Below are 23,460 nucleotides of genomic sequence, written 5' to 3'. Positions count from 1 at the left end.
CTCTCTCTCTCTCTCTCCCTCTCTCTCTCTCTTTCATTATAACACCATTCACACATCAAATAAAGCATAATCTTCAGCATGATAGAGTTGGTGGATAAAATTCTCACGTAAAGATGATGTTGAATGAAAACGTAAAATCCAGAATAAGAGAGAGGGAGAGATGCTTTAAAAACACCAACACAGATGCAACCACACCAACATCACTATCACAATTTGGTTAAGGCCGGTTTAAAACTTGTTTCCAAATTATCGACCTGTTGGGATTTTACGCTTCAACCTGTTCCAAAGTTAAATTCACCTTCGATCCAGCCGGTTCGATCAACACGCAGCAGTACGATCGTATTCAGTTCCAATTCTGAGCTAGAAGCAAACTGACGTAGCTATGCGGGATCTGTTGCGATGGCTGCTGCTACTGTCCAGTGCGCTGTGCATCTCGAGTCAGAAGATCGGCGTCAATCGGCTCGTGTGCGGCCGGCGTAAGGTGAAATCGGTTTATCTCATCCACAATGGTATCGACGCAAGGCCGGGTCACTGGCCGTGGCATGCGGTCATCTATCAGCGTGCGAACGGTGCTGAAGAGTACAAGTGTGGTGGCTCGATCATCGATGAAGATACCATTCTCACATGTACGTAATGTGCGCAAGTGATCGTAGGTTAGCAATCATGGATGGTGTGCTTATGTTTTCTACTTCACAGCTGGTCACTGTGTTATGGTTGGGAGTAGAGCTATCTCACCTGAGCAGCTGTCGATCGAGGTAGGCCGTATTCGGCTGCACGAACGTACGGAATACACCCAGACGCATGGTGTGCGGCAGGTGATAGTACATCCTGGATTCAATGTGCGCCGGTTCAAGCACGACATAGCTCTGATCAAACTGGCGAGCAACATTACTATGACACCGCACGTACAACCCGTCTGTCTGTGGACGATGGACAACAATCAGGAGTTGATCGTGGGCAAGAATGGTACAGTGCTGGGGTTCGGACTGACGGAGCAAGACGTCGTGTCGGAGCAGTTGAAGCAGGCGTCGATCGGTGTGGTCGATACGCTGACATGCCTTGCGAATGATCGGGCAGCGTTCGGAACGTACCTGACGTCGGAGATGTTTTGCGGAGGAGGCCGGGATGGAGTGAGCGCCTGCAACGGAGATAGTGGCGGTGGATTGTTTCTGGAAGTTGAGGGTAGATGGTTCGTGCGAGGTATTGTTTCGTTCATTCCATTGCAAAAAAATACGGCTCTATGCGATACGTCAAAGTTCACGGCCTTTGCCGATGTGGCCAAGTATCTGAAGTGGATCGAACAGTACATTGACCCTCGTGTGCTCGTGTTCGATACAGACGATTATGAGGTGGATTATGAGGAAAAGCTTCCACTTTTCGATCTGAAAACGTGTGGTATCAAGTCGGACACATTTCTTGCCGAAGGATCTCACATGAGCTACCCTTGGGTTGGTTTCGCCGTGGTGCCTCGGGCCGCATTGTGTGTCGTTACGCTCGTCAGCGATTGGTATGTCATTGGTCCGGCAAGCTGTTTCGAGAACGATGGCAACGAGTAAGTATCGGTCTTTTTTTTCGTTGATCTTGGAACTAACATTGTTTGGTCTCTTCTAGAATTCGCATTCGACTGGGTGAAAATCTGAAAGAGCGAAAATGCTCCGATCGTAACGGAACGACGGTGTGCGCCTATCCACTGCAAGCACTGCAAATACAGCGCATCATCATCCACCCAAGGTACAACGACAAAGAGTTCACGGACAACATAGCGTTGGTGGAACTGCTGACTCCAGCAGACACAACGCTACCGAACGTAAGACCCATCTGTCTGCCGGTCACAAACGAGCTTTACTCGAACCAAACCTCCAACCTGTTGACCATAGGGATATCTTTTCTCAAGCGATCGTTTGTGGAAAAGCGCGTCCGACACGTTAACTCCTCGCAATGCATAGATATGTACCTAGACGAGGGGTTGAGGTTGAACTTGGACGAGAAGCGTATTTGTGGCGAACTGTCTGCTGAAGCCAATAGCGATTGTACCGCATTCAAAGCGGGGGCAGCTCTGCAGGAGTTGCGCGCGATCAGTATGGCCGGAGATGAGCGGTACGTACTGCGAGGGTTCGAATTATTTTCTAAGCAATGTGACTACACCTTGCCGATCGTGTACAACAATTTGTACGCCTACCTCGACTGGATGCTGTACAACATGAGAATCAACGAGGTGAATACGGACTCGTCCCTTGAAGCGAAGTGGGCGATCCGGCAGAAAAATCATGAAAAGTTAGGCCTATTCAATATGAGCTCCTGTGGAATCGTTTTAAAGCCACCAAGAGAATATGGTTATCCATCCCACAACCCTTGGATTGGCTCACTCGTAGAGCTGAATACGGAGATACAGTCAGGCACATTCAAAGTGATACTCATAAGCGAACGGTATGCATTAGCCCCAGCTCAGCAATTTAGCGGACCAAACGAGTGGTAAGTGAGCTAAACCTCTAGTTTATCTATGAAATGATTTTCCTGATTTTCTTTTCTTTACAGGGGATCAATTATTCTAGGTTACCATCATGCAATTTATGATCTAAAATGTTTGTTTGAAGCATGTGATGATCCGACTTATCAAAAAGTGAAAATTAAGAAGGTATATATCCATCCAGAGTTTAACGAGCAACACCTCACCCTAAATAATATCGCTCTCATTGAGCTGATGGAACCGGCCAACACTACTAAGATTGCGATCAGTCCGATCTGTCTACCGTTGATGCAGGAGTTCCGCAACAGTACACCGTTGGAGTTGCAGCTGGCAATGGATTCATCGGGAAGTAGAAATGTAAAACGGTTGAGTCCGGCCAGCTGTCGGGCGCAGCTCATCCATGGAGGGCATTTTTTTGCGGTGCATGAGCTTCCGGTTTGCGCAGAGGGCTATGCCGATGTGCGGTTGGCAGAACATTCCGGATCGGCACTGCAAGGGTCGTTAGAGTTTGACGGACGCAAGCGTTATTTTCTATACGGGTTAAGGCTGCTTTTAAAGTCCGATGGCGCGGCAAATCCCGACTTACCGTACCTTCTTACTGATGTTAGCCAGCATCTCGATTGGATCTTGGAGAATATGAGCGTTACTGGTATGGATAATTCATCTAGTCCGATGCAGCAATTTATTCAAATGATCTAAGAGACCAGTTAGTTCTTTGGTGCGTTATCGTGGTCTCCTCCCACATTATCGCTATCTTATTATTTATTATTTATTTAAGTTCCGAAACTTGATGAAAAAGTTCATATCATCTGGGCAGGTTAATTTAGTTTTGAAATAATAAAATCAGTGAAATTTATGTGAAATGGGGAAGAATAAGGGCAATGTGCGCGAGCGACGGAATGTGCGCGAGAAGGAAAGAATAAAGAGAACGTGCGAGAATGAACTAGGAAGGAGAACGCGGTTACGGTGGGTAACGCGGAGCGAGAGGGAAGATGGGCAGAAGCTATAAAAGCGGTGCGCGCTTTGGGGACGGGGAGTTAGTTTGGGACCGATACGGGAACTGTGAAACGTGAACTACTAAACGAGATGTGCGAATAAATCGTGTAGAACTTTACTTTCCGGTGTCCGTGTTTACTTCCCATATCACAGTTACCTTCTCATTTATTCTCCAAAATTCAAACAGTCGCGTGGGCAACATAATATCACGGTTTGGGATTTTGTGTGGAATCTTTATGGATATTCTCACTTTCTTCATTCACGTGATTTAGTTGCTATCGATCGCAATCCATGAGATGGGTTGATATTAGATATTTTTAGATCCCTCATCACTAGCCTTCGGTGCTAATTCCTTCTTGTTCAAAGCTCAACGTATTGAGACCGGTTTGGAAATATATGGCAACGGACCAGTATTCATGAAATGAAGCTCAGTGTTAGGAATACTCTAGAACATTACCAAACCCCTATCACGATAGATTGGGAAGCGCGTAACAACCGCCAAAACTCTAAGGCATTACAATGTTGATTGCATATTTTAATAAACCAGTTTGATAAAAACACTGTCAAAAAACCCAACTGAAAACCTGTTTCAATCGAAGCTGGACTCCACCAAGCTCGAATAAATGCTCAAAAGCTGCTGCGAATAGTCACACAATCTGTTTGTAGCAGTGGAAGAGTGAAGACGCAATATTTTGGAGAAATGGCGCGGCAGTTGCTGGGTCTGCTGATACTGTCCAGTGTGCTTTTGTGTGTGGTCGCCCAATCGCTCGGACCGAATCGTTTAACGTGCGGCAAGCGAAGGGTCAAGACGATCCATCTGGTTCAAAATGGAATCGACGCAAAGCCGGGTCACTGGCCGTGGCATGCGGCAATCTTTCACCGCAAGGGCGATCAGTTGGATTACGCGTGTGGAGGATCCATCATTGACGAGAACACCATTCTCACGGCGGCTCATTGCGTTTTCCTTGTGAATGGGCTACTGCCCGTGAGTCGGATTTCGGTCCACCTGGGTCGGGTTCATCTGAAGGAGGTGAGCGAGTTCGTGCAGGAGCACACGGTGCAGGAATTGATAGTGCATCCCGGATACAATTCGAGTAGATTCGTGAACGATATCGCACTGATCAAGCTGACGGAGAGCATCACGATGAGCGAGTTCGTGCAGCCCGTTTGTCTGTGGACGATGGATAAAAACCAGGAGCTGATTGTGGGCAAAACCGGTACACTGGTGGGCTTTGGTCTGAATGAGCAGGACGTCGTGTCGGAGCAGCTGAAGCAAGCGTCGATCGGTGTGGTGGACGCGCTGACATGCATCAAGAGTGATCGTTTGTCGTTCGCCAATCAGCTTACGGCGGAGATGTTCTGTGGCGGCGGCCAATCGAACGTGAGTGCTTGTAATGGGGACAGTGGTGGGGGTTTGTTCTTCAATGTAGAGGGCAAATGGTTTGTGCGGGGCGTAGTATCGTTCATTCCGGTCCGCCAGCGGACGGGACTGTGCGATCCGTCCAAGTACACGGCCTATGCCGATGTGGCCAAGTATTTGGGGTGGATCGATCAGTACATCGATCGGCGCGTGCTCGTGTTCGATACCGACGAGCTGGAGGTGGATTACGAGGAGAAGCTTCCACTGTTCAATCTAAACACTTGTGGTACGAACAGTGAAACGGTGCTGGCCACTGGACAACCGGCTCCCCTGCCTTGGCTTGGGTTTGTTCTGACGAAGGAGAATAAGGTCAAGTGTGTCGTTACACTCGTCAGCGAATGGTACGTGGTGGGCACGGCAAGCTGTTTTGAAAAGAATGAGAAAGAGTAAGTATTTATTTAAATAAACCATAAAAATCTCTAAACAAATTTTCACATTGTTTGTTTTGTAGTTTGCGGATTTTGTTCGGCGGCTTTAAAGATTTACATGAGCAAAAGTGCTTCGAGCGCAACGGCTCGACGGTATGCGCGTACCCAACGCAATCACGCTCGATCGGAAGAGTAGTAGCCCATCCCAGGTTTAGCAAAAACACGATCAACGACAATATAGCGCTGATCGAGCTGCAAAATCCCACCGACACGACGCAACCTCACGTGAAGCCCATCTGTTTGCCCGTAACGCCAACGCTTTACACCAACGAAACGGAGAACTTTTCCGTCCTGGCGTTGCGGTTGGCTCTTGAGACCATCATCGATCAGGATGTAATCCATTTAGATTCCGAGCTTTGTACAGCAGTACTATTAAACACTTCGTTTGCGATTGATAATGAGGAAAAAAGCATTTGTGTAATAGTTCCGAAGGAGGATGTTGCAAACTGCGATGGATTGCTCGGGGAGGGTGCTCCACTACAGGAGTATGTGAGCATAGTCGATGTTGGTGAGCGTTACGTACTGCGAGGATTCGACCTATTTGGGCTAACCTGTGCTGGAAATTATTCTATACCGGTATGGTTCGTGAATGTGTACTCTTACCTCGACTGGATGCTGTACAACATGCGATACAACGAAGCGGTAAACGAGGACGAGCAGGAACTGATCGCAAATGCAACGCTCGCAAAGTGGAAAGAGCGCCAGCAAGCTGCAGGAAGTGAAAAGCTAAAGCTTTTCAACATGGAATCCTGTGGTCAGGATGTGGTATTTGAGACCAAAATCTTAGATAGGGTTATAAATACGATGATTGTCATGCCGTGGATCGGAACGCTGAAATCTGTCGATAATCCAAGTAAGGGAAAGAGGGTATCAGATGGTTTTGTCGTTTTGATCAACGAACGTTACGCGTTAACAGCAGCAAACGTTTTCCGTCCTGATGTACAATGGTAATTGTATTTCGTTTATCTCTTTTGCCAGTCAAATTAACGTGTTTCTTTGCATCATTTGCTCTTGTATTCATTGCAGGCGATCGATTACGCTAGAGCATACCTTGTATTCAATAGATGAAAATTCATGTAAATTTGGACCATGTTCTCCTCTGTCGTCTTCGGCGGAGATTAAGTATGTCACTATTCATCCACAGTATAACGGCACGCTGAACGTGCACAACATCGCACTGATCGAGCTGGGGGAACCGGCCAACGTTAACGAGCGTTTAATCAGCCCGATCTGCATGCCATTGATAGAGGAGTTTCGAAACAGTACGCCACTCGAATTGCTGGTGCCATCATCCTTCTTCAACCAGCATAGCACCCAGTTGGAGCCGCTCGATCTGCTCAACTGTCAGGAACGGTTTGCGCAACTAAGTGCCAACGTTACCTTGAACAGTCGATCACGCTGTGCGGTAGCGCTGGATACGGACGCAGCGGAGCCGGCGGCGTTATATGCCGGCACTCCATTGCAAACCTTACTGAGGGTTGGAAGCAAGAAGCGTTATTTTCTAAGCGGTATAAACAGTTTTATGCATCTCGTGAACTACCTAAATCCAAGTGCGCCGTATCTGTTTACCGATACCAATGCGTACCTGGACTGGATACTGGAAAACATGCAGCTTAATGGTAGTGTGCCCACAGAAACATCGTCCAATGTGAAGCGTGTGGATCCTCCTCCGACACAAAACACATCCAGAAGAAGACTTTTCAATTTTAAAACTTGCGGGGCCTACACGAAGGGATCCAGCGCGAACGCAACGTACGAGACGGAGCCGTGGCATGGATTTGTGCACAACTTGGATCCGGTGTTCAATTCGACTTCTTTTATACAATGTTCCGTTGTGCTGGTGAGTGAATGGTATACGATTGGTGTTGCGAGCTGCTTAAACCCAGATATCAAGTGAGTAGATAGAAAGTAGTAGTTAGTAGTTAGAGGATGGATAATTGTTTTGTTATTCCAACGCAGGCTTTGGGTTCAATTTGGAGGCTATGGTTCGAGATTATGGGGTGACTGTTGGGACCGAAATGGAACTAGGATATGCCGGCCTAAGACGTACCAGATCGCTGTCGAGAGGATCATCGTTCATCCACAATACAACATAATCGGTTACAAAAACGACATTGCGCTGGTTCAGCTGGCCACTCCGGCAGATATATCGCAACCAAACGTGCAACCGATATGTTTGCCCATTCTGGAAGAGGTACGCAGCTATGCTGTATCCAGCTTAGCGATGGTCACGATGGGTTTGGAGGATTTTACGTTGCTCACGAGCAAGATTAACGGTACCCAGTTCGTTCCGTCTACCGAGTGTCAACGACGTTGGGATGGAATGGCACTGAATATACAGATCGAGCAGACGAAACAATGCATTCTGGTGGTGCGAGATCCACGAAACGAATGCTATCCCGCGCTTCCGGGCTTTCCGTTGCACACGACACAACAATTGCTCGGAGAGCAACGTCACTTTTTACGAGGGTTATCCTCGCTGCGACCAGAGCTGTGTAGCAGTTACTATCCTGCAATCTATACCGATGTGGATGTATATTTGGACTGGATACTCGATAACATGGATGAACGGCTTGCGATATCCAGATTGCCGTACAATTTGACACAACACTTAATTTTCTCAGAAAAGTAGCAAAGATATATTTTTTGAAGAATAGCTCTTCCTAAAACGTTATGACTTTTCAAGACTCCGTGTTAAGTTTAACGGGGCTTCTTCCACATGTGAAGGATCGAGAATAAACTTAACGATAAAAAAACATGCAAAAGTTGGTACTAATCAACATAGTTTATCTTTCGTCATTCCTACAGGGTAACTTTCTGTCACAAAATGTTGATGGCAGAACACAGACCTCACGAAGCAAAGAACTTCCTCGTATTAAGCTTAACCGCAAACGGGTGTTTTCGAATAAAGATGGATCTATGCTTCTTTTCTGTATTCTAAAACGCAATACATTTTCTTCCTCCCTCCTCCTTCCTCTTTGGCTCAACAACCGATTGACGTTTGACGTTTAACGTAAAAGTCGCATTCGCGTTTCGCTCCGTATATTTTCTTGAAAATCGCGCTGTTTATCACACTATTTTCCGGTTTCTGTATAATCACAGTATTTTAGAACACCGTTCCATTACCGTTCAATAGTGCGTTTATCTCTGCTGACAATAAAATTCGCGTAAATTTCGTTTTTCGGATCGCATTTGAGTTCGCGCGTCCTAACCGCCATCGCTCTTATTGCTGCAACGAAAACCTGCACCGCTCCCGTAGAATGGCCCGTAATTGCAACGCCTGCACTATGGAAATTGTGGAGGCATCTATCAGCTGCTGCCTGTGCGACTCTCCATTTCACCAGCGCTGCACGTCGGTTCCTGCTGATCTGTTCCTGCGCATTGCGGAATATAAACAATTACACTGGTGCTGTATTGGCTGCAACAACGTATTTATGAATCCGCGCACCAAGTTCGTAAAAGACGCAGCCATGCAATCTGGCTTCCAGGCGGCAATAACAACAGTCGCCGAAAGCATCAAGACCGTTATGGAGCCATTGACTAATGAAATTAAAACTGGGTTTGCACGGATGAGCCAGCTCGATCTAAAAACTCCACGAAGTAGCCACCCGCCTGCTAAAATTCGTCGCATAAATCAGTCAAAACGTTTGTTCTCGGAAGTCGCTACTGACAACCGTACGTTGTTTACATTTGGCGCCAGACCCATCAACACCCAAATCAATAACAACCAGAACCAACATAATAAGCCGATCGATGATATGTATCGCAAAAATCGAGCACCCATGATCACAGGCACAAACAAAGATACAACTACATTTCCGATCAAAATAGTCCCCGCTCAGTCTACGGTGCAAAAGTGCGCATTGTATATTTCCCGGCTCGCTCCAGATACATCCAGTGACCAAATAGTGCAAATGGTCAAACATGCTTTGTCCATTGAGGATGTCACTGCATATTGCCTTATACGACAAGGCACAAACACAGCAACACTCTCATTTCTATCCTTTAAGGTGTTAGTGCCTCTTACTCAACGTGAAAGGGCTCTTTCCCCCGATACTTGGCCGCTTGGTCTATCGGTGCGTGAATTTGTCGACTACCGAGCTCAACAACCAGGTGCAAATTTTCGTCTACCGCCAATGAGACTTTCAACACCTACAACCCTATCTACAGCGCAGGATATTCGATCACCACAGCTGTTGGATCACACAATACTTTCAACACACACTCCACGCACTTCACTCACACCGCAAACCCACTAATTATCAACACCGATAAACAATTCACACACATCACGCACACTCGCACGCACGCTAATCAGCTGAACACCGCATATGAGCCAAATAACGCCGAAACAACTTTTGTTGATAATTTACGCACTCACCTGATGATTGTTCCTCCAACAACAAACAACTTTACCACCACTGAAGCAGTCTGTAGTAACGGCATCTCGTGCAGGCCACTTAACGAACGTGAACCCAACACTACGCAACATCAGCAGCACTATTGCTACAGTACAGATCCTACACTCACACAAACGCACGACGGTCATGTCATTCCTGCAGGGGTTGCCTCCTTAAATAATACTGACGATTTGTTATTTTTATATCAAAATGTAAGAGGACTAAAAACTAAATGTCATGAGGTATTCGATTATGTTTCTACTACTCATTACGACGTCATTATCCTGACTGAAACATGGTTGGACTCCTCTATTAACTCGGCACAGTTGTTTCCGGACCATTATAACGTCTTCAGAAAGTAATGACGTAATGACAGAAATAGTAGGAAAACCAAAGGTGGTGGGGTTCTCATAGCTGTTGCCTCACATTTGCGAGTACTCTTATGTTCTACAACAGACACTGTCGAGCAACTTTGGTTAAAGATTTACAGCATTAAGAAAACGTATGTTATCGGCGCTATGTATGTTCCTCCTGACATGGCAAATAACACGTCGGTTATTCATACAATCTGTTCAACTATTGACGACGTAGCATGTAAAGCTAATGAAATGTGTTTGTTATTCGGGGACTTCAATTTGTCAAACCTGAATTGGATACCCGATGAAACAAATCCAATTATGCTCCAAGTTGACTACGAAAGCTCGAGGATCACGGACAACTGTCGCCTTCTTCTTGATTGTATGAATAGCAACGGACTGTACCAGATTAACACAATTCATAATGCGTCGATTAACTACCTCGATTTGATCTTTGTATGCGACGATATCCTGCAACAATGCTCTCCACCGACAATAACACCCTTCCCTATAGTTGCTATTGATTGCTATCATCCGCCTATAGAGCTGTGCCTGCCGAACGGCTTAGCCAAAGCAGAACATCATACAACATCACATCAAGAATTAGGCATGCTCGACTACAGTCGCACTAACTTTTCGATTCTAAATGATCTACTGCAATCTTCTGACTGGTCATTCCTTGATGGAAACCCGGACGTAAACCATGCACTCGATATGTTCAATCGGAAATTTGCGGAACATTTATCTGCCTGTTGCCCTATAAAACGTCCACGACAGGGTCCACCGTGGGGTAATGCTCAATTACGCCGCTTAAAACGAAACAAATCTTCCTGCTATCGGTTTTATCAAAACAGTGGAACACAACAATCGAGATTGCGGTTCATCGCTGCACACAATGTATATCGAAGCTATAATAGACAACTTCACTCTCGTTTTTTGATCCGTATACAGTTCAGCTTAAGAAGAAAACCGAAAAAATTTTGGAGGTATGTCGACACAAAACGGAAAAACAGCTCCCTGCCAGCTATAGTTTCCTTTAATGGAACAACTTCGTGTACCAAAGAGGAAACCTGCAATTTATTTGCTGATCGTTTCATGAGTTCGTTTGCCACTGAAGCTCCTGGCTTCTCATTGGATGCTGCTCTCAACAACGTGCCCTCCGACGCTGTCGATGTTAATGTGCGTGACATAAACATCTCCAGAGATTCTGTGCTAAAGGCGCTCAAGCAGGTCAAACCATCCTACAACCCTGGACCTGATGGTATTCCAACCGCAGTTCTGGCCAAATGCAGCGAAGTTTTGGCCGGACCTCTGGCTCGTATCTTCACACTCTCGCTCAATCAGCGTATGTTTCCAGCAGCATGGAAATCGTCCTACATGTTTCCTGTGCATAAAAAGGGGGATAAGAGCTTAGTGGAAAACTACCGTGGCATTACTACTTTGCCTGCAGGTGCTAAGGTTTTTGAAGTCGTCGTCCAGAACTCGCTCTTGAACTGTTGCCGCTCGCTGATATCAACACGCCAACACGGGTTCTTCCCTCGCCGCAGTGTGACCACCAATTTGGTGGAGTTTGTATCTCACTGCCATGCTGCATTCGCTTCGGGAGCCCAGATGGATGTCATCTATACCGACCTTAAGGCTGCCTTTGATCGGGTGAATCATCGCTTGTTGTTGGCGAAGCTTGCTCGTCTTGGATTCTCTGCCTCTTTAGTGGAGTGGTTCGAATCTTACCTCACCAATCGTCGATATCGCGTCAAAGTTGATTGTATGACATCTAGGGAATTCGTGAGTTGTTCAGGCGTGCCACAGGGTAGTAACCTTGGACCCTTGCTGTTTTCTCTATTTTTCAATGACGTTACTACTGTAGTAAGGGAATCTGAATGTTTATTGTATGCGGACGATCGTATTGTATATTGTATTGTATTGTATTGATTGTATGCGGAGACTTTTTTTTTCCTGTGAGGTGTTTTGGTGATTGTTATGTCCTGCAAGCATCGATCGACTCTTTTTCCGACTGGTGTCTGAACAACGACCTACAAATTTCTGTTGATAAATGTTTGTCCATGTCGTTTCACCGTTCTAATTGTCCAATAGTGTTTAACTACTGCATCTCCGGTACACAATTACAACGACACAGTGCAGTAAAAGACTTAGGAGTTACTCTTGACCGTAAACTTGACTTTCATGTGCATCATAACGAAATTATTGATAGAGCGAACAGAATGCTAGGATTTATACGCAGGCAGTCGAGAGAATTCTCCGAACCACATTGTCTTGTCGCACTCTACAAATCACTAGTCAGATCCATCTTAGAATACTCCTCAGTAGTTTGGTGCCCATCGTCGTCGTTATGGTCGAACAAGATTGAGTCAGTGCAGAAAAAATTCACCCGTTTGGTCTTACGGTTCACACCCTGGCGTAACGTAGCAGCGAGACCTAGTTATCATGCCCGGTGTTTAATTTTTGGACTCGAATCTCTCGCTACTCGTCGCGAAACGGCGCAAATATTGTTCATGAAAAAAATCATCCTAGGAGAGATAGATTCACCGGACCTTTTAGCTAGAGTTAATTTCCACGTACCTGCTCGTATTTTAAGAAACTTTAGGCTACTAAGAGTTGACCAAACTAGACGTGCATATAGCGATAATGAACCTTTGACTGCGATGGCTATCAGATTTAATGCACATTATGACTCTTTTGACTGGAATTCCCTAATTTAACCTGTTTTTCTTGCTGTGATACTCTGTGTTATTTATTTTGTGCTGATGTTACATTGTACCGTGATGCTTTATGTTATTATAAGTTTAGTTTATAAGATCAGTGATAAGGCCAATTATGGCCAATCACTTAACATTTACAAATAAACAAATAAACAAATAAACAAATAAACAACCGATGTCGGTCAAGGCCTGCCTGTACCCACTTGCGGGCTTGGCTTTCAGTGACTAATTGATTCCCCCCATAGCAGGTTTTGTTTTATTTTGCCACCACCGTTCGCGCATACGTCCATTCAAAAACTTATCAGCGTTTGCTTCTCGTGTTGGCCCTGCCATTTTCGCAAACGATCATATCTCCAAATCGTTCGTCTCTCAACATCGCTCCACTCTCCGAATCGTACCTCACGCGCCTCTATACCTTTGTTTTTTTCTCTTTTATGCTTGCTGTAAATTTCTCGATTGTCGATATTCTTTTCTTTCTCTCATTCGCTCTCTGTCTCGAGCTCTCTATCAATCTCTCTTTTTTGTCTCTAACACACAAACTCTCTCTCTCTCTCTCTCTCTCTCTCTCTCTCTATTTAACACAACTGTTTTTAATTTGTTACTAACCGTTTTTGTATTTAATCTACTATCTTATTATTATCCTCCACAATATATTAAATAAATTTGAGCGTTATTATTCTTATATAACGTCATAGATTGGGTCTGTTTTGTTAGATTGTTTACTAGTACGCATCGCAAAGATAGAGATTGTATGTGCCAGAGCGCAGGAATGAAAAAAAAGAGAGTCGAATCAAAACAAAACACCAACACACATAAAACCACACAAACCACGCTACCAAAAAGAGGTTTTGACGATATACAAACCTGTTTCCAAACTATCGAAACATGGGTCCTGTTGGACTCTCTAGTTATAACTTGCCTCAGAGTTACATTCATTGTCGAACCAGTCTAAGCAGCACGATCGTATTCAGTTCCAATTCTGAGCTAGAAGCAAACTGACGTAGCTATGCGTGATCTGTTGCGATGGCTGCTGTTACTGTCCGGTGTGTTGTGCGTCTGGAGTCAGACGGTCGGCGTCAATCGGCTCGTGTGCGGCCGGCGTAAGGTGAAATCGGTTTATCTCATCCACAATGGTATCGACGCAAGGCCGGGTCACTGGCCGTGGCATGCGGTCATCTATCAGCGTGCGAACGGTGCCGAAGAGTACAAGTGTGGTGGCTCAATCATCGATGAAGATACCATTCTCACATGTACGTAATGTGCGCAAGTGATCGTAGGTTAGCAATCATGGATGGTGTGCTTATGTTTTCTACTTCACAGCTGGTCACTGTGTTATGGTTGGGAGTAGAGCTATCTCACCTGAGCAGCTGTCGATCGAGGTAGGCCGTATTCGGCTGCACGAACGTACGGAATACACCCAGACGCATGGTGTGCGGCAGGTGATAGTACATCCTGGATTCAATGTGCGCCGGTTCAAGCACGACATAGCTCTGATCAAACTGGCGAGCAACATTACTATGACACCGCACGTACAACCCGTCTGTCTGTGGACGATGGACAACAATCAGGAGTTGATCGTGGGCAAAAACGGTACAGTGCTGGGGTTCGGACTGACCGAGCAAGACGTCGTGTCGGAGCAGTTGAAGCAGGCGTCGATCGGTGTGGTCGATACGCTGACATGCCTTGCGAATGATCGGGCAGCGTTCGGAACGTACCTGACGTCGGAGATGTTCTGCGGAGGAGGCCGGGATGGGGTGAGCGCCTGCAACGGAGATAGTGGCGGTGGATTGTTTCTGGAAGTTGAGGGCAGATGGTTCGTGCGAGGTATTGTTTCGTTCATTCCATTGCGAAAAAATACGGCTCTATGTGATACGTCAAAGTTCACGGCCTTTGCCGATGTGGCCAAGTATCTGAAGTGGATCGAACAGTACATTGACCCGCGTGTGCTCGTGTTCGATACAGACGATTATGAGGTGGATTATGAGGAGAAGCTACCGCTTTTCGATCTGAACGCTTGTGGCATCGAGTCGGACACATATCTTGCCGATGGATCTCACATGAGCTACCCTTGGTTTGGGTATGCTGTGGTGGGTCAGACCACCTTTGTGAAGTGTGTCGTTACGCTCGTCAGCGAATGGTATGCCGTCGGTCCGGCAAGCTGTTTCGAGAACGATGGAAACGAGTAAGTACAGGTTTTCTTGTCATCTGATCTTGGTACAAAACATATCTGGTTGCTTCTAGGGTTCGCATTCGATTTGGCGATTATGAAGATCTAAAGGTGCGAAAATGCTTCGATCGTAATGGAACGACGGTGTGTGCCGATCCGACGCAAACACTGCAAATCCAGCGCATCATCATCCACCCAAGGTACAACGATAAAGAGTTCACGGACAACATAGCGCTGGTGGAGCTTCTGACTCCAGCGGACACAGCGCAGCCGAACGTGAGACCCATCTGTCTGCCGGTCACAAAAGAGCTATATTCGAACCAAACCACCAACCTGTTGGCCATCAGCTACTCTACTCTCAAACGATCGTTTGTGGATAAACCCACTCGCTATATAAACTCCTCGCAATGCATAGATATGTACTTAGACGTGGGTTTGAGGTTGAACTTGGACGAGAAGCGTATTTGTGGGCAACTTGCAGCAGAAACAACGGGCGATTGTGCCGCACTCAAGTCGGGGGCAGCTCTGCAGGAATTACGAGAGCAGCGGTACGTGCTGCGTGGGTTCGATTTGTTTGGTAGAGATTGTGAATCCACGGTGCCGACAGTGTATATCAATTTGTACGCTTACCTTGACTGGATACTGTACAACATGAGATTCAACGAGGTGGACTTGGATGCCAAAGACTCATCCCTCGAGGCAAAGTGGGCGATCCGGCAGAAGGAGCACGAAAAGTTACTCCTTTTCGATATGAGTACCTGTGGTATCATCAAGATGGCACAGAGAGTTAGTAGCGTCGTTACCTACAACCCTTGGATTGGCTCGCTGGAAGGGCTAGAAAATGTATCCACTTCGCCACCGCGCGTCCTGGGAAAAGTGATACTGATAAGCGAACGGTATGCATTAGCTCCAGCTCAGCTTTTCAGTATCCCGCAAGAGTGGTAAGTCCGTAAAGCTTTAGCCTACCTATGCAAAGATGAAGCTGAATGGTGTTGTCTTCACAGGCGATCAGTTATTCTAGGTTACCACGATCGAGTTTTCGAGCTAAGCTGTGAGATTAAAGGTTGTGATCCGCCTTATCAAAAAGTGGATATTAAAAAGGTATACATCCATCCAGGTTTCAACGAGCAAAGCTTGCATCAGAATAACATCGCTCTGATCGAACTGATGGAAGCGGCCAACTCTACGAAGCCTTTGATTAGTCCAATTTGTCTACCGCTGATGCAGGAGTTCCGCAACAGCACACCGTTGGAGTTGAAGCTGGCAACGGAACTGTCTGAGAGCAGAAAAGTGAGACGGTTGAGCCCGGCCAACTGTCAAGCACAACTCATCCATGAAGGAGCTTTTCTCCCCGTGCAGGAGCTTCCGGTGTGTGCAGATGATTACGAGAGCGACACCGGTATGCGGTTCTCGGGACATACCGGATCGGCATTACAAGGATCGATAGACTTTAACGATCGCAAGCATTATTTTCTATACGGGTTAAGCCTGCTTATGAGGTCCAGTAGGCCGAAAACTCCCGACCTACCGTACCTTCTTACTGATGTCAGCCAACATCTCGATTGGATCTTGGAAAATATGAAAGTTAATGATACAGATAATGGCCCTAGTCCGACAAAGGAGTTTGCTCCAATGCATCGTTTACCAGTTAGAAATATTACAAAGAGACGGCTTTTCAACTTCAATACATGCGGGATACTTTCAAATAGCTCCCAGGAAAGCTACGAACAGGAACCTTGGATAGGGTTCGTGGAACGGTGGGATGATTTGGCAAAGTCAAACAAATACATATACTGCGTAGTGACACTGATAAGCGAATGGTATGCCGTAGGTCCTGCGAGCTGTTTGGGCTATGATACAAAGGAGTAAGTACTCTTGAGTCCTCTAAAACTCCAACAAACTTCTTTATTAGCTTATAATTGAGTTTAATTTCCAGAGTATTTGTCCAGTTCGGTGGCTACAGAAAGGTAACGCAAGATGAATGCAACCAAAGCGATGGCACCTGTAAACGTGCCACACAAACCATTCCGATCGCGAAGATAATCGTTCATCCTGCGTACAACAGTGCCCAACACACGGATGACATAGCGCTGGTACAACTGGGATCGTCAGCAGACCTGTCACAACCACACATACAGCCCATCTGTTTGCCGATTGTAGACGATGTCCGTAGCTACAACGTATCGAGCTTATCTTCAACTTCGTTTTTGAGCTTTAGTGCAGGTTACAACACGTTTGGGTTGGACGGCCGCTTCATTGCCTCGACCGAATGCCAACGGCGCTGGGATGGATTGCAGTTGAACGTTCAGGCCGGCCGTACAGGGCTGTGTGTTTTGCAGCAGCCGAACGCAGAAGGAGATGGATGCTACTTTATACATCCAGGCTTTCCGCTGCATACGACACAGGAACTAAGGGGACAAGATAGACGTTTTCTTCGGGGCGTTATGACAGTCAAGCCGGGAAGCTGCAGTGCGTACTATCCCGCCATCTACACTAATGTGGACGATTACCTTGATTGGATATTGGAGAACGTGGAGGGGAGGTTATTCAAGCAACAGAATGCGTACGATCTAACGGAACAGTTAGTGTTTGCGTAAACGTGCGTATACTCCTCCCATTCCGTTCGCAATAGCTTGTTGCATGAATATGAATTCATCGCTATCTTGATCTTGATCGCTGTCTTGATTGGGCTTCGGTTAGCGTGAGTGTGAGAACTTATACACGCAACAGAATGCGTAACGGAACAGCTAGTGTTTACGTCAACACGGTTTTACTTTTAACATTCGTTTGCTTTGTGTTCATCACAAAGTCACGGTCAAGGTTTGTGCGTGGAGTTCGAGTTTATGCTGTTCTACTGCAGCTCAGCAACAGACGAGTTTTATTTTTAGATTTCTCCCCCTATCTCAGGTCTTCTGCGCTCCGTCCATCGCTTAAAAGCTCAACGTAGTGAGACCGGTTTGGGACATAGCTTGTAACGAACCCGTTTTCGTAAAACCCAGCCCAAGGTGTTTGACCAGCACCAACACATTCCCAAAACACGATCTCCGATTGCGCGTAAAAACCCCCAGAATTCTAACACGTCACAGAGTTGCATACTTGAAAACATGTGCTCCAATAAACCAGTATAACCAAAATAACTGTCAAAAAACCCTACCAAAACCTGTTCAAAATGAACGTAGACTCTCTCAAGGTCGAATAAATGCTCAACAGCAGCCGTTCGCTGTGGCGCATTCAGTTTGTGGCAGTGGCGTTGTGAAGACGCAACATCTTCACCGGTGGAGCAATGGCACGGGAGTTGCTAGGTCTGTTGATACTGTCCAGTGTGCTATTGCTGTACGTGACCGCTCAATCGCTCGGTCCGAATCGTTTAACGTGCGGCAAGCGAAGGGTCAAGACGATCCATCTCGTTCAAAATGGAATCGACGCAAAACCGGGTCACTGGCCGTGGCATGCGGCAATCTTTCACCGCAAGGGCGATCAGTTGGATTACGCGTGTGGAGGATCCATCATTGACGAGAACACCATTCTCACGGCGGCTCATTGCGTTTTCCTTGTAAATGGGCTACTGCCCGTGAGTCGGATTTCGGTCCACCTCGGTCGGGTTCATCTGAAGGAGGTGAGCGAGTTCGTGCAGGAGCACACGGTGCAGGAATTGATAGTGCATCCCGGATACAATTCGAGTAGATTCGTAAACGATATCGCACTGATCAAGCTGACGGAGAGCATCACGATGAGCGAGTTCGTGCAGCCCGTTTGTCTGTGGACGATGGATAAAAACCAGGAGCTGATTGTGGGCAAAACCGGTACCCTGGTGGGCTTTGGTCTGACTGAGCAGGACGTCGTGTCGGAGCAGCTGAAGCAAGCGTCGATCGGTGTGGTGGACGCGCTGACGTGCATCAAGAGTGATCGTTTGTCGTTCGCCAATCAGCTTACGGCGGAGATGTTCTGTGGCGGCGGCCAGTCGAACGTGAGTGCTTGTAATGGGGACAGTGGTGGGGGTTTGTTCTTCAATGTAGAGGGCAAATGGTTTGTGCGGGGCGTAGTATCGTTCATTCCGGTTCGCCAGCGGACGGGACTGTGCGATCCGTCCAAGTACACGGCCTATGCCGATATGGCCAAGTATTTGGGGTGGATCGATCAGTACATCGATCGGCGCGTGCTCGTGTTTGATACCGACGAGCTGGAGGTGGATTACGAGGAGAAGCTTCCACTGTTCAATCTGAACACGTGTGGTACGAAGAGTGAAACGGTTCTGGACAACGGACAACCGGCTCCCCTGCCTTGGCTTGGGTTTGTCCTGACGAAGGAGGAAAAGGTCAAGTGTGTCGTTACACTCATAAGCGAATGGTATGTGGTGGGCACGGCAAGCTGTTTTGAAAAGAATGAGAAAGAGTAAGTAGCTGCATAAAAGCAAAACTTAAGCGATACTCTAATCGAATTTTCACTGTGTTTGTTTTGTTGCAGTTTGCGCATTTTGTTTGGTGGCTATGAAGATTTACTCGAGCAAAAGTGCTTCGAGCGTAATGGCACAACGATATGCGCGTACCCAACGCAATCTCGCTCGATCGGAAGAGTAGTGGCCCATCCCAGGTTTAGCAAAAATACTATCAACGACAATATAGCGCTGATTGAGCTGCAAAGTCCCGCCGACACGACGCAACCTCACGTGAAGCCCATCTGTTTGCCTGTAACGCCAACGCTGTATACCAACCAAACAGAGAACTTTTCCGTCCTGGCGTTCAGGTTGACCACCGGGACAATCGTTGATCAGTCGGTGAACCATGTAGATCCTGACTTTTGTAAATCCGTACACATCGTTGCCGGATTTGCGATCGATAATGAGGAGAAGAGCTTCTGTGTGTCAGTTCCGGAGGAGGATGTTGCAAACTGCGACAGTCTGCTCGGGCAGGGTGCTCCACTACAGGAGCATGTGAGTATGGTCGATGCTGGCGAGCGTTACGTACTGCGAGGATTCGACCTGCTCGGGCTAACCTGTGCCGGAGACAGCACCATACCGGTTTTGTACGTGAATGTGTACTCCTACCTCGATTGGATGCTGTACAACATGCGATACAACGAAGCGGTAAACGAGGACGAGCAGGAACTGATCGCGAATGCAACGCTCGCAAAGTGGAAAGAGCGTCAGCAGGCTGTCGGTAGTGAAAAGCTAAAGCTCTTCAACATGGAATCCTGTGGCCAGAATGTGGTGGAACCGAGGGGTACCGGTTCGATCACACTCATTCCGTGGATCGGAACGCTGAAAACCGTGGAAAATCCCGTCAAGCAAAACACGGTGCCAGATGGTTTGGTTGTTTTGATCAACGAACGTTACGCGCTGACGTCGGCAAACGTGTTTCGTCCCGATGTACAATGGTAATTGTCTTTCGAGTATCTCTGTTTTCCTGATAAAATAACAATTGTTCGTATTTATTGCAGGCGATCGATTGTGCTAGGGTTCAATCACTACAATCCAGTTCTGGAGATTGCCTGCACATTTGGAGTGTGCGATCGTCCGTACCAGGCGGTGGAGATCAAGCAGATCACCATCCATCCACAGTATAATGGCACATATAACATCCACAACATCGCACTGATCGAGCTGGTAGAACCGGCCAACGTTACCAAGCATTACATCAGCCCGATCTGTATGCCACTGATAGAGGAGTTTCGAAACAGTACGCCCTTCGAACTGGTAGTGCCATCGTACATTTACCACGAGCAAAGCACCCAGCTGGAGCCACTGGATCCGCTCAACTGTCAGGAACGATTTGCGCAACAGAACGCCGCCATTACCTTGAACAATCGGTCACGTTGTGCCGTTGCGCTGGACAAGGAAGCAAAGGAGCCGGCGGCGTTAAAGGCAGGCGCTCCGCTACAAACGTTACTGCGGGTTGGAAGCGAGAAGCGCTATTTTCTAAGCGGAATGAACAGTTTTACGGATCTCGTTAACTACCACAATCCAGGCTATCCGTATCTGTTTACCGATACCAATGCGTACCTGGACTGGATGCTGGAAAACATGCAGCTTGATAGCACTGTATTGCCGGATTCCTATGTGGAGCAGGTGGATCCTTCTCCGACTCGAAACACATCTAGAAGAAGGCTGTTCAATTTTAAAACTTGCGGGGCTTATACCAAGGGATCCAGCGCGAACGCAACGTACGAGACGGAGCCGTGGCATGGATTCGTGCACGAATGGATTGAGGCGTATAATTCGACCCTTTTTACCAGATGTACCGTTGTGCTGGTGAGTGAATGGTACGCGATTGGTGTTGCGAGCTGCCTGAAACAAGATGCCAAGTAAGTAGATATAGGGAAGTAAGTAATGCTTCGACGGTTGATAATTGTTTTTGTTACTTTAACGCAGGCTTTGGGTGCAGTTCGGTGGCTACGTTGAGTCAGATTCAGGCGATAATTGTTGGGACGCGGATGGCACGACGTTATGCCGGCCTAAGACGCACCGGATTGCAGTGGAGAGGATCATCGTTCATCCACAATACAACAGAACCGGATACACGGACGACATAGCGCTGGTTCAGCTAGCAACTCCAGCAGACGTATCGCAACCTCACGTGCAACCGATCTGCCTGCCGATTCTTGACGAAGTTCGCAGTTACGCTGTGTCCAGCATGGCGACGGTCACTTTTGGCTTAGCGCATGGTTCGTTCATCACGAGCAAGGTGGATCGCACCCGGTTTGTCCCGCCTGCCGAATGTCAACGGCGCTGGAATGGAATGGCGTTAAGTTTACAGATCGAGCGCACGAAACAATGCAACCTGATGGTGCGAGATCCACAAAACGAATGCTACCCTGTTATGCCGGGCTTTCCATTGCACACAACACAACAATTGCTAGGAGAGCAGCGTCACTTTTTAAGGGGGTTACTCGCTTTGCGACCAGAGCTGTGTAGCAGTTACTATCCTGCTATCTATACCGATGTGGATGTGTATCTGGACTGGATACTGGATAGCATGGATGAGCGACTAGGGACCTCCAAACTGCCTTATAACTTGACAGAACACTTAATTTTCATTCAAAAGTAGCAGGTAGGTACTTTAAAATTATAATTTAAGCCTCAAATTCGGTGGCATTTCAAGTCGTCTGACAAAGTTCTACGTTGCAACGTTCAGAAAGATCGAGGAATAAACAGCACGATAAAACAAAACATGCACAAGTTGGTGCTAATCAACATAATTTATCTTTCGTCGTTTCTACAGCACAGCTTCCTGTCACAAAAGTTCCCCCCTGAAAAAAACACAAACATCCTGCCAGCAGCTCCCGGGCGTTACGAGTTTTCCGTCTAGACGGAGCAAATGGTCTTCTGTCAGTACACTACCTTTTCTGTGTTTGATTCTGTCTCAGTCACCCCTCGACTCTCGACGAGCGGCGACAAAGAAACATTAGCACGAGGTTTGATGTCCGTGGAGTGATTCACAAAACGTGCAACTCCGCAAAGCGAAGAAGCACAACTTTTGTGAAGCATTAATTTATGTTACCGCCATTATTATGAACCGCTCGACAAATCGAATCAATTTGTTGTTGGCCCACCTGAGCGATGTGTGTGCAGCGGGGCTCACAAACACAAAGAAGTCTACATTCAGGCACTCGTTCGCTGATTTTTTTTCACTTCTTTGTTTGTCCGGAAAAGCAAGCCTCAGCAATGAAATCGATCGGTTAACGGAGGGGTTGATATCAATTTACCCTCCCGGACGAAATGTGTTCCCATTTCAGTTTGAAACTGAGCGGTCACGACGTGCGAGCGATTTTGCACGTGAAAGGTGAGGAGATTATTGATATTGTCGAAGCTGGTGCTCCATTTTCGAACCGATTTCCCCTGCCACACTAAGCACTGCACGATGCGATTCTTTTTAAAGAAAGGTGCTCTTTGTGGCTTGAAACTAAAGGGGCAGCAGGTTCGGCTTTGGGTTGAACTTCTTCTCCCAAACGTTGCCCTGAACGGAGGACGCTGAAGGTTAAGCTGGTGCTGCGGTGATGCAGTTGCAAGAGTTTCTCATCTTGCCTCGATCAACGATGGCAGTGATGTTGGTGAACGTGCTTCAATCAAGAACGTCTGGTAGTTGGAGGGAAACGATGCGGAACATTGGTTCACGTGCCGCACGTACTCCAAAAACGCACGTCACATGAAAACGTGTGCACGGGAAAAGGGAAGAGATTGTCTTACGGGTAGAACGGCTCTATTAAAAACATATCCTTTGGCTTTGGTAAAGGAAAAAAGAGGTTAGTTTGAGAGGGAAAGGGTATTGTGGCAAGAAGAGTATTGTTTAATGTATGCACAAGCAACGTACGAGCTGCTGTCGCTGACAGATAGCCATAAGACGAGAAATGTGAGAAACACAGTGCGTTTATAAGTAAGAAAGGGGTTTAGGGAATGCATGTAAACGTATTGAACAAAACAAGCAAAAGCAATGCAAGGCCAATTAAAAATGACAACAACTCTTGAAAGGGTAGATATGTCGTGCGGATTGCATACCTGTGGGCGTGGACA

The 23,460-nt window shown here is 46.8% G+C and overlaps 2 protein-coding genes across 7 annotated transcripts; both read left to right on the top strand.

Moving 5' to 3' along the window:
• Positions 1-298: 298 nt before the first annotated feature.
• LOC120956885 (uncharacterized) lies at positions 299-18,083 on the top strand. Of its 5 annotated transcripts, none has more exons than XM_049609507.1 (6): positions 300-626; positions 697-1,349; positions 14,761-14,969; positions 15,029-15,895; positions 15,959-16,819; positions 16,891-18,083. In XM_049609507.1, the coding sequence occupies exons 1-6, from the start codon at positions 383-385 to the stop codon at positions 17,549-17,551; spliced, it is 3,495 nt and encodes a 1,164-aa protein (XP_049465464.1). In that variant the 5' UTR covers positions 300-382; the 3' UTR covers positions 17,552-18,083. The 5 variants fall into 5 exon arrangements, with proteins under 5 accessions (XP_040234601.2, XP_049465464.1, XP_049465465.1 ...); XM_049609508.1 differs by lacking the exon at positions 14,761-14,969 and adding an exon at positions 1,612-1,731 and having other exon boundaries at positions 697-1,552; positions 15,155-15,895; XM_049609505.1 differs by having other exon boundaries at positions 301-626; positions 697-1,200; positions 14,612-14,969.
• LOC120956884 (ovochymase-2-like) lies at positions 3,724-23,174 on the top strand. Of its 2 annotated transcripts, none has more exons than XM_049609504.1 (4): positions 3,724-5,269; positions 19,419-20,327; positions 20,391-21,254; positions 21,322-23,174. In XM_049609504.1, exons 1-4 carry the CDS (start codon positions 4,164-4,166, stop codon positions 21,995-21,997), a joined length of 3,555 nt encoding a protein of 1,184 aa, XP_049465461.1. In that variant the 5' UTR covers positions 3,724-4,163; the 3' UTR covers positions 21,998-23,174. The 2 variants fall into 2 exon arrangements, with proteins under 2 accessions (XP_049465461.1, XP_040234599.2); XM_040378665.2 differs by lacking the exon at positions 3,724-5,269 and adding an exon at positions 18,173-19,346.
• The last annotated feature ends 286 nt before the right edge of the window (positions 23,175-23,460 follow it).

This window comes from Anopheles coluzzii, chromosome 3, assembly GCF_943734685.1.
Source record: "Anopheles coluzzii chromosome 3, AcolN3, whole genome shotgun sequence".
NCBI classification, from domain to species: Eukaryota; Metazoa; Arthropoda; class Insecta; order Diptera; family Culicidae; genus Anopheles; species Anopheles coluzzii.
The sequence above is the reverse complement of the archived record's forward strand: the minus strand, read 5'-3'. Positions and strand labels throughout refer to the sequence as shown.

Coding starts and splice junctions, on each gene's coding strand:
- LOC120956885 (XM_040378667.2), top strand. CDS start 383: ATGCGGGATCTGTTGCGATGGCTGCTGCTACTGTCCAGTGCGCTGTGC. Junction 627..14,107: donor TGAAGATACCATTCTCACAT/GTACGTAATGTG, acceptor TCTACTTCACAG/CTGGTCACTGTGTTATGGTT. Junction 15,896..15,958: donor TTCAGTATCCCGCAAGAGTG/GTAAGTCCGTAA, acceptor TTGTCTTCACAG/GCGATCAGTTATTCTAGGTT.
- LOC120956884 (XM_040378665.2), top strand. CDS start 18,238: ATGGCACGGGAGTTGCTAGGTCTGTTGATACTGTCCAGTGTGCTATTG. Junction 19,347..19,418: donor TTTGAAAAGAATGAGAAAGA/GTAAGTAGCTGC, acceptor GTTTTGTTGCAG/TTTGCGCATTTTGTTTGGTG. Junction 20,328..20,390: donor TTTCGTCCCGATGTACAATG/GTAATTGTCTTT, acceptor TATTTATTGCAG/GCGATCGATTGTGCTAGGGT.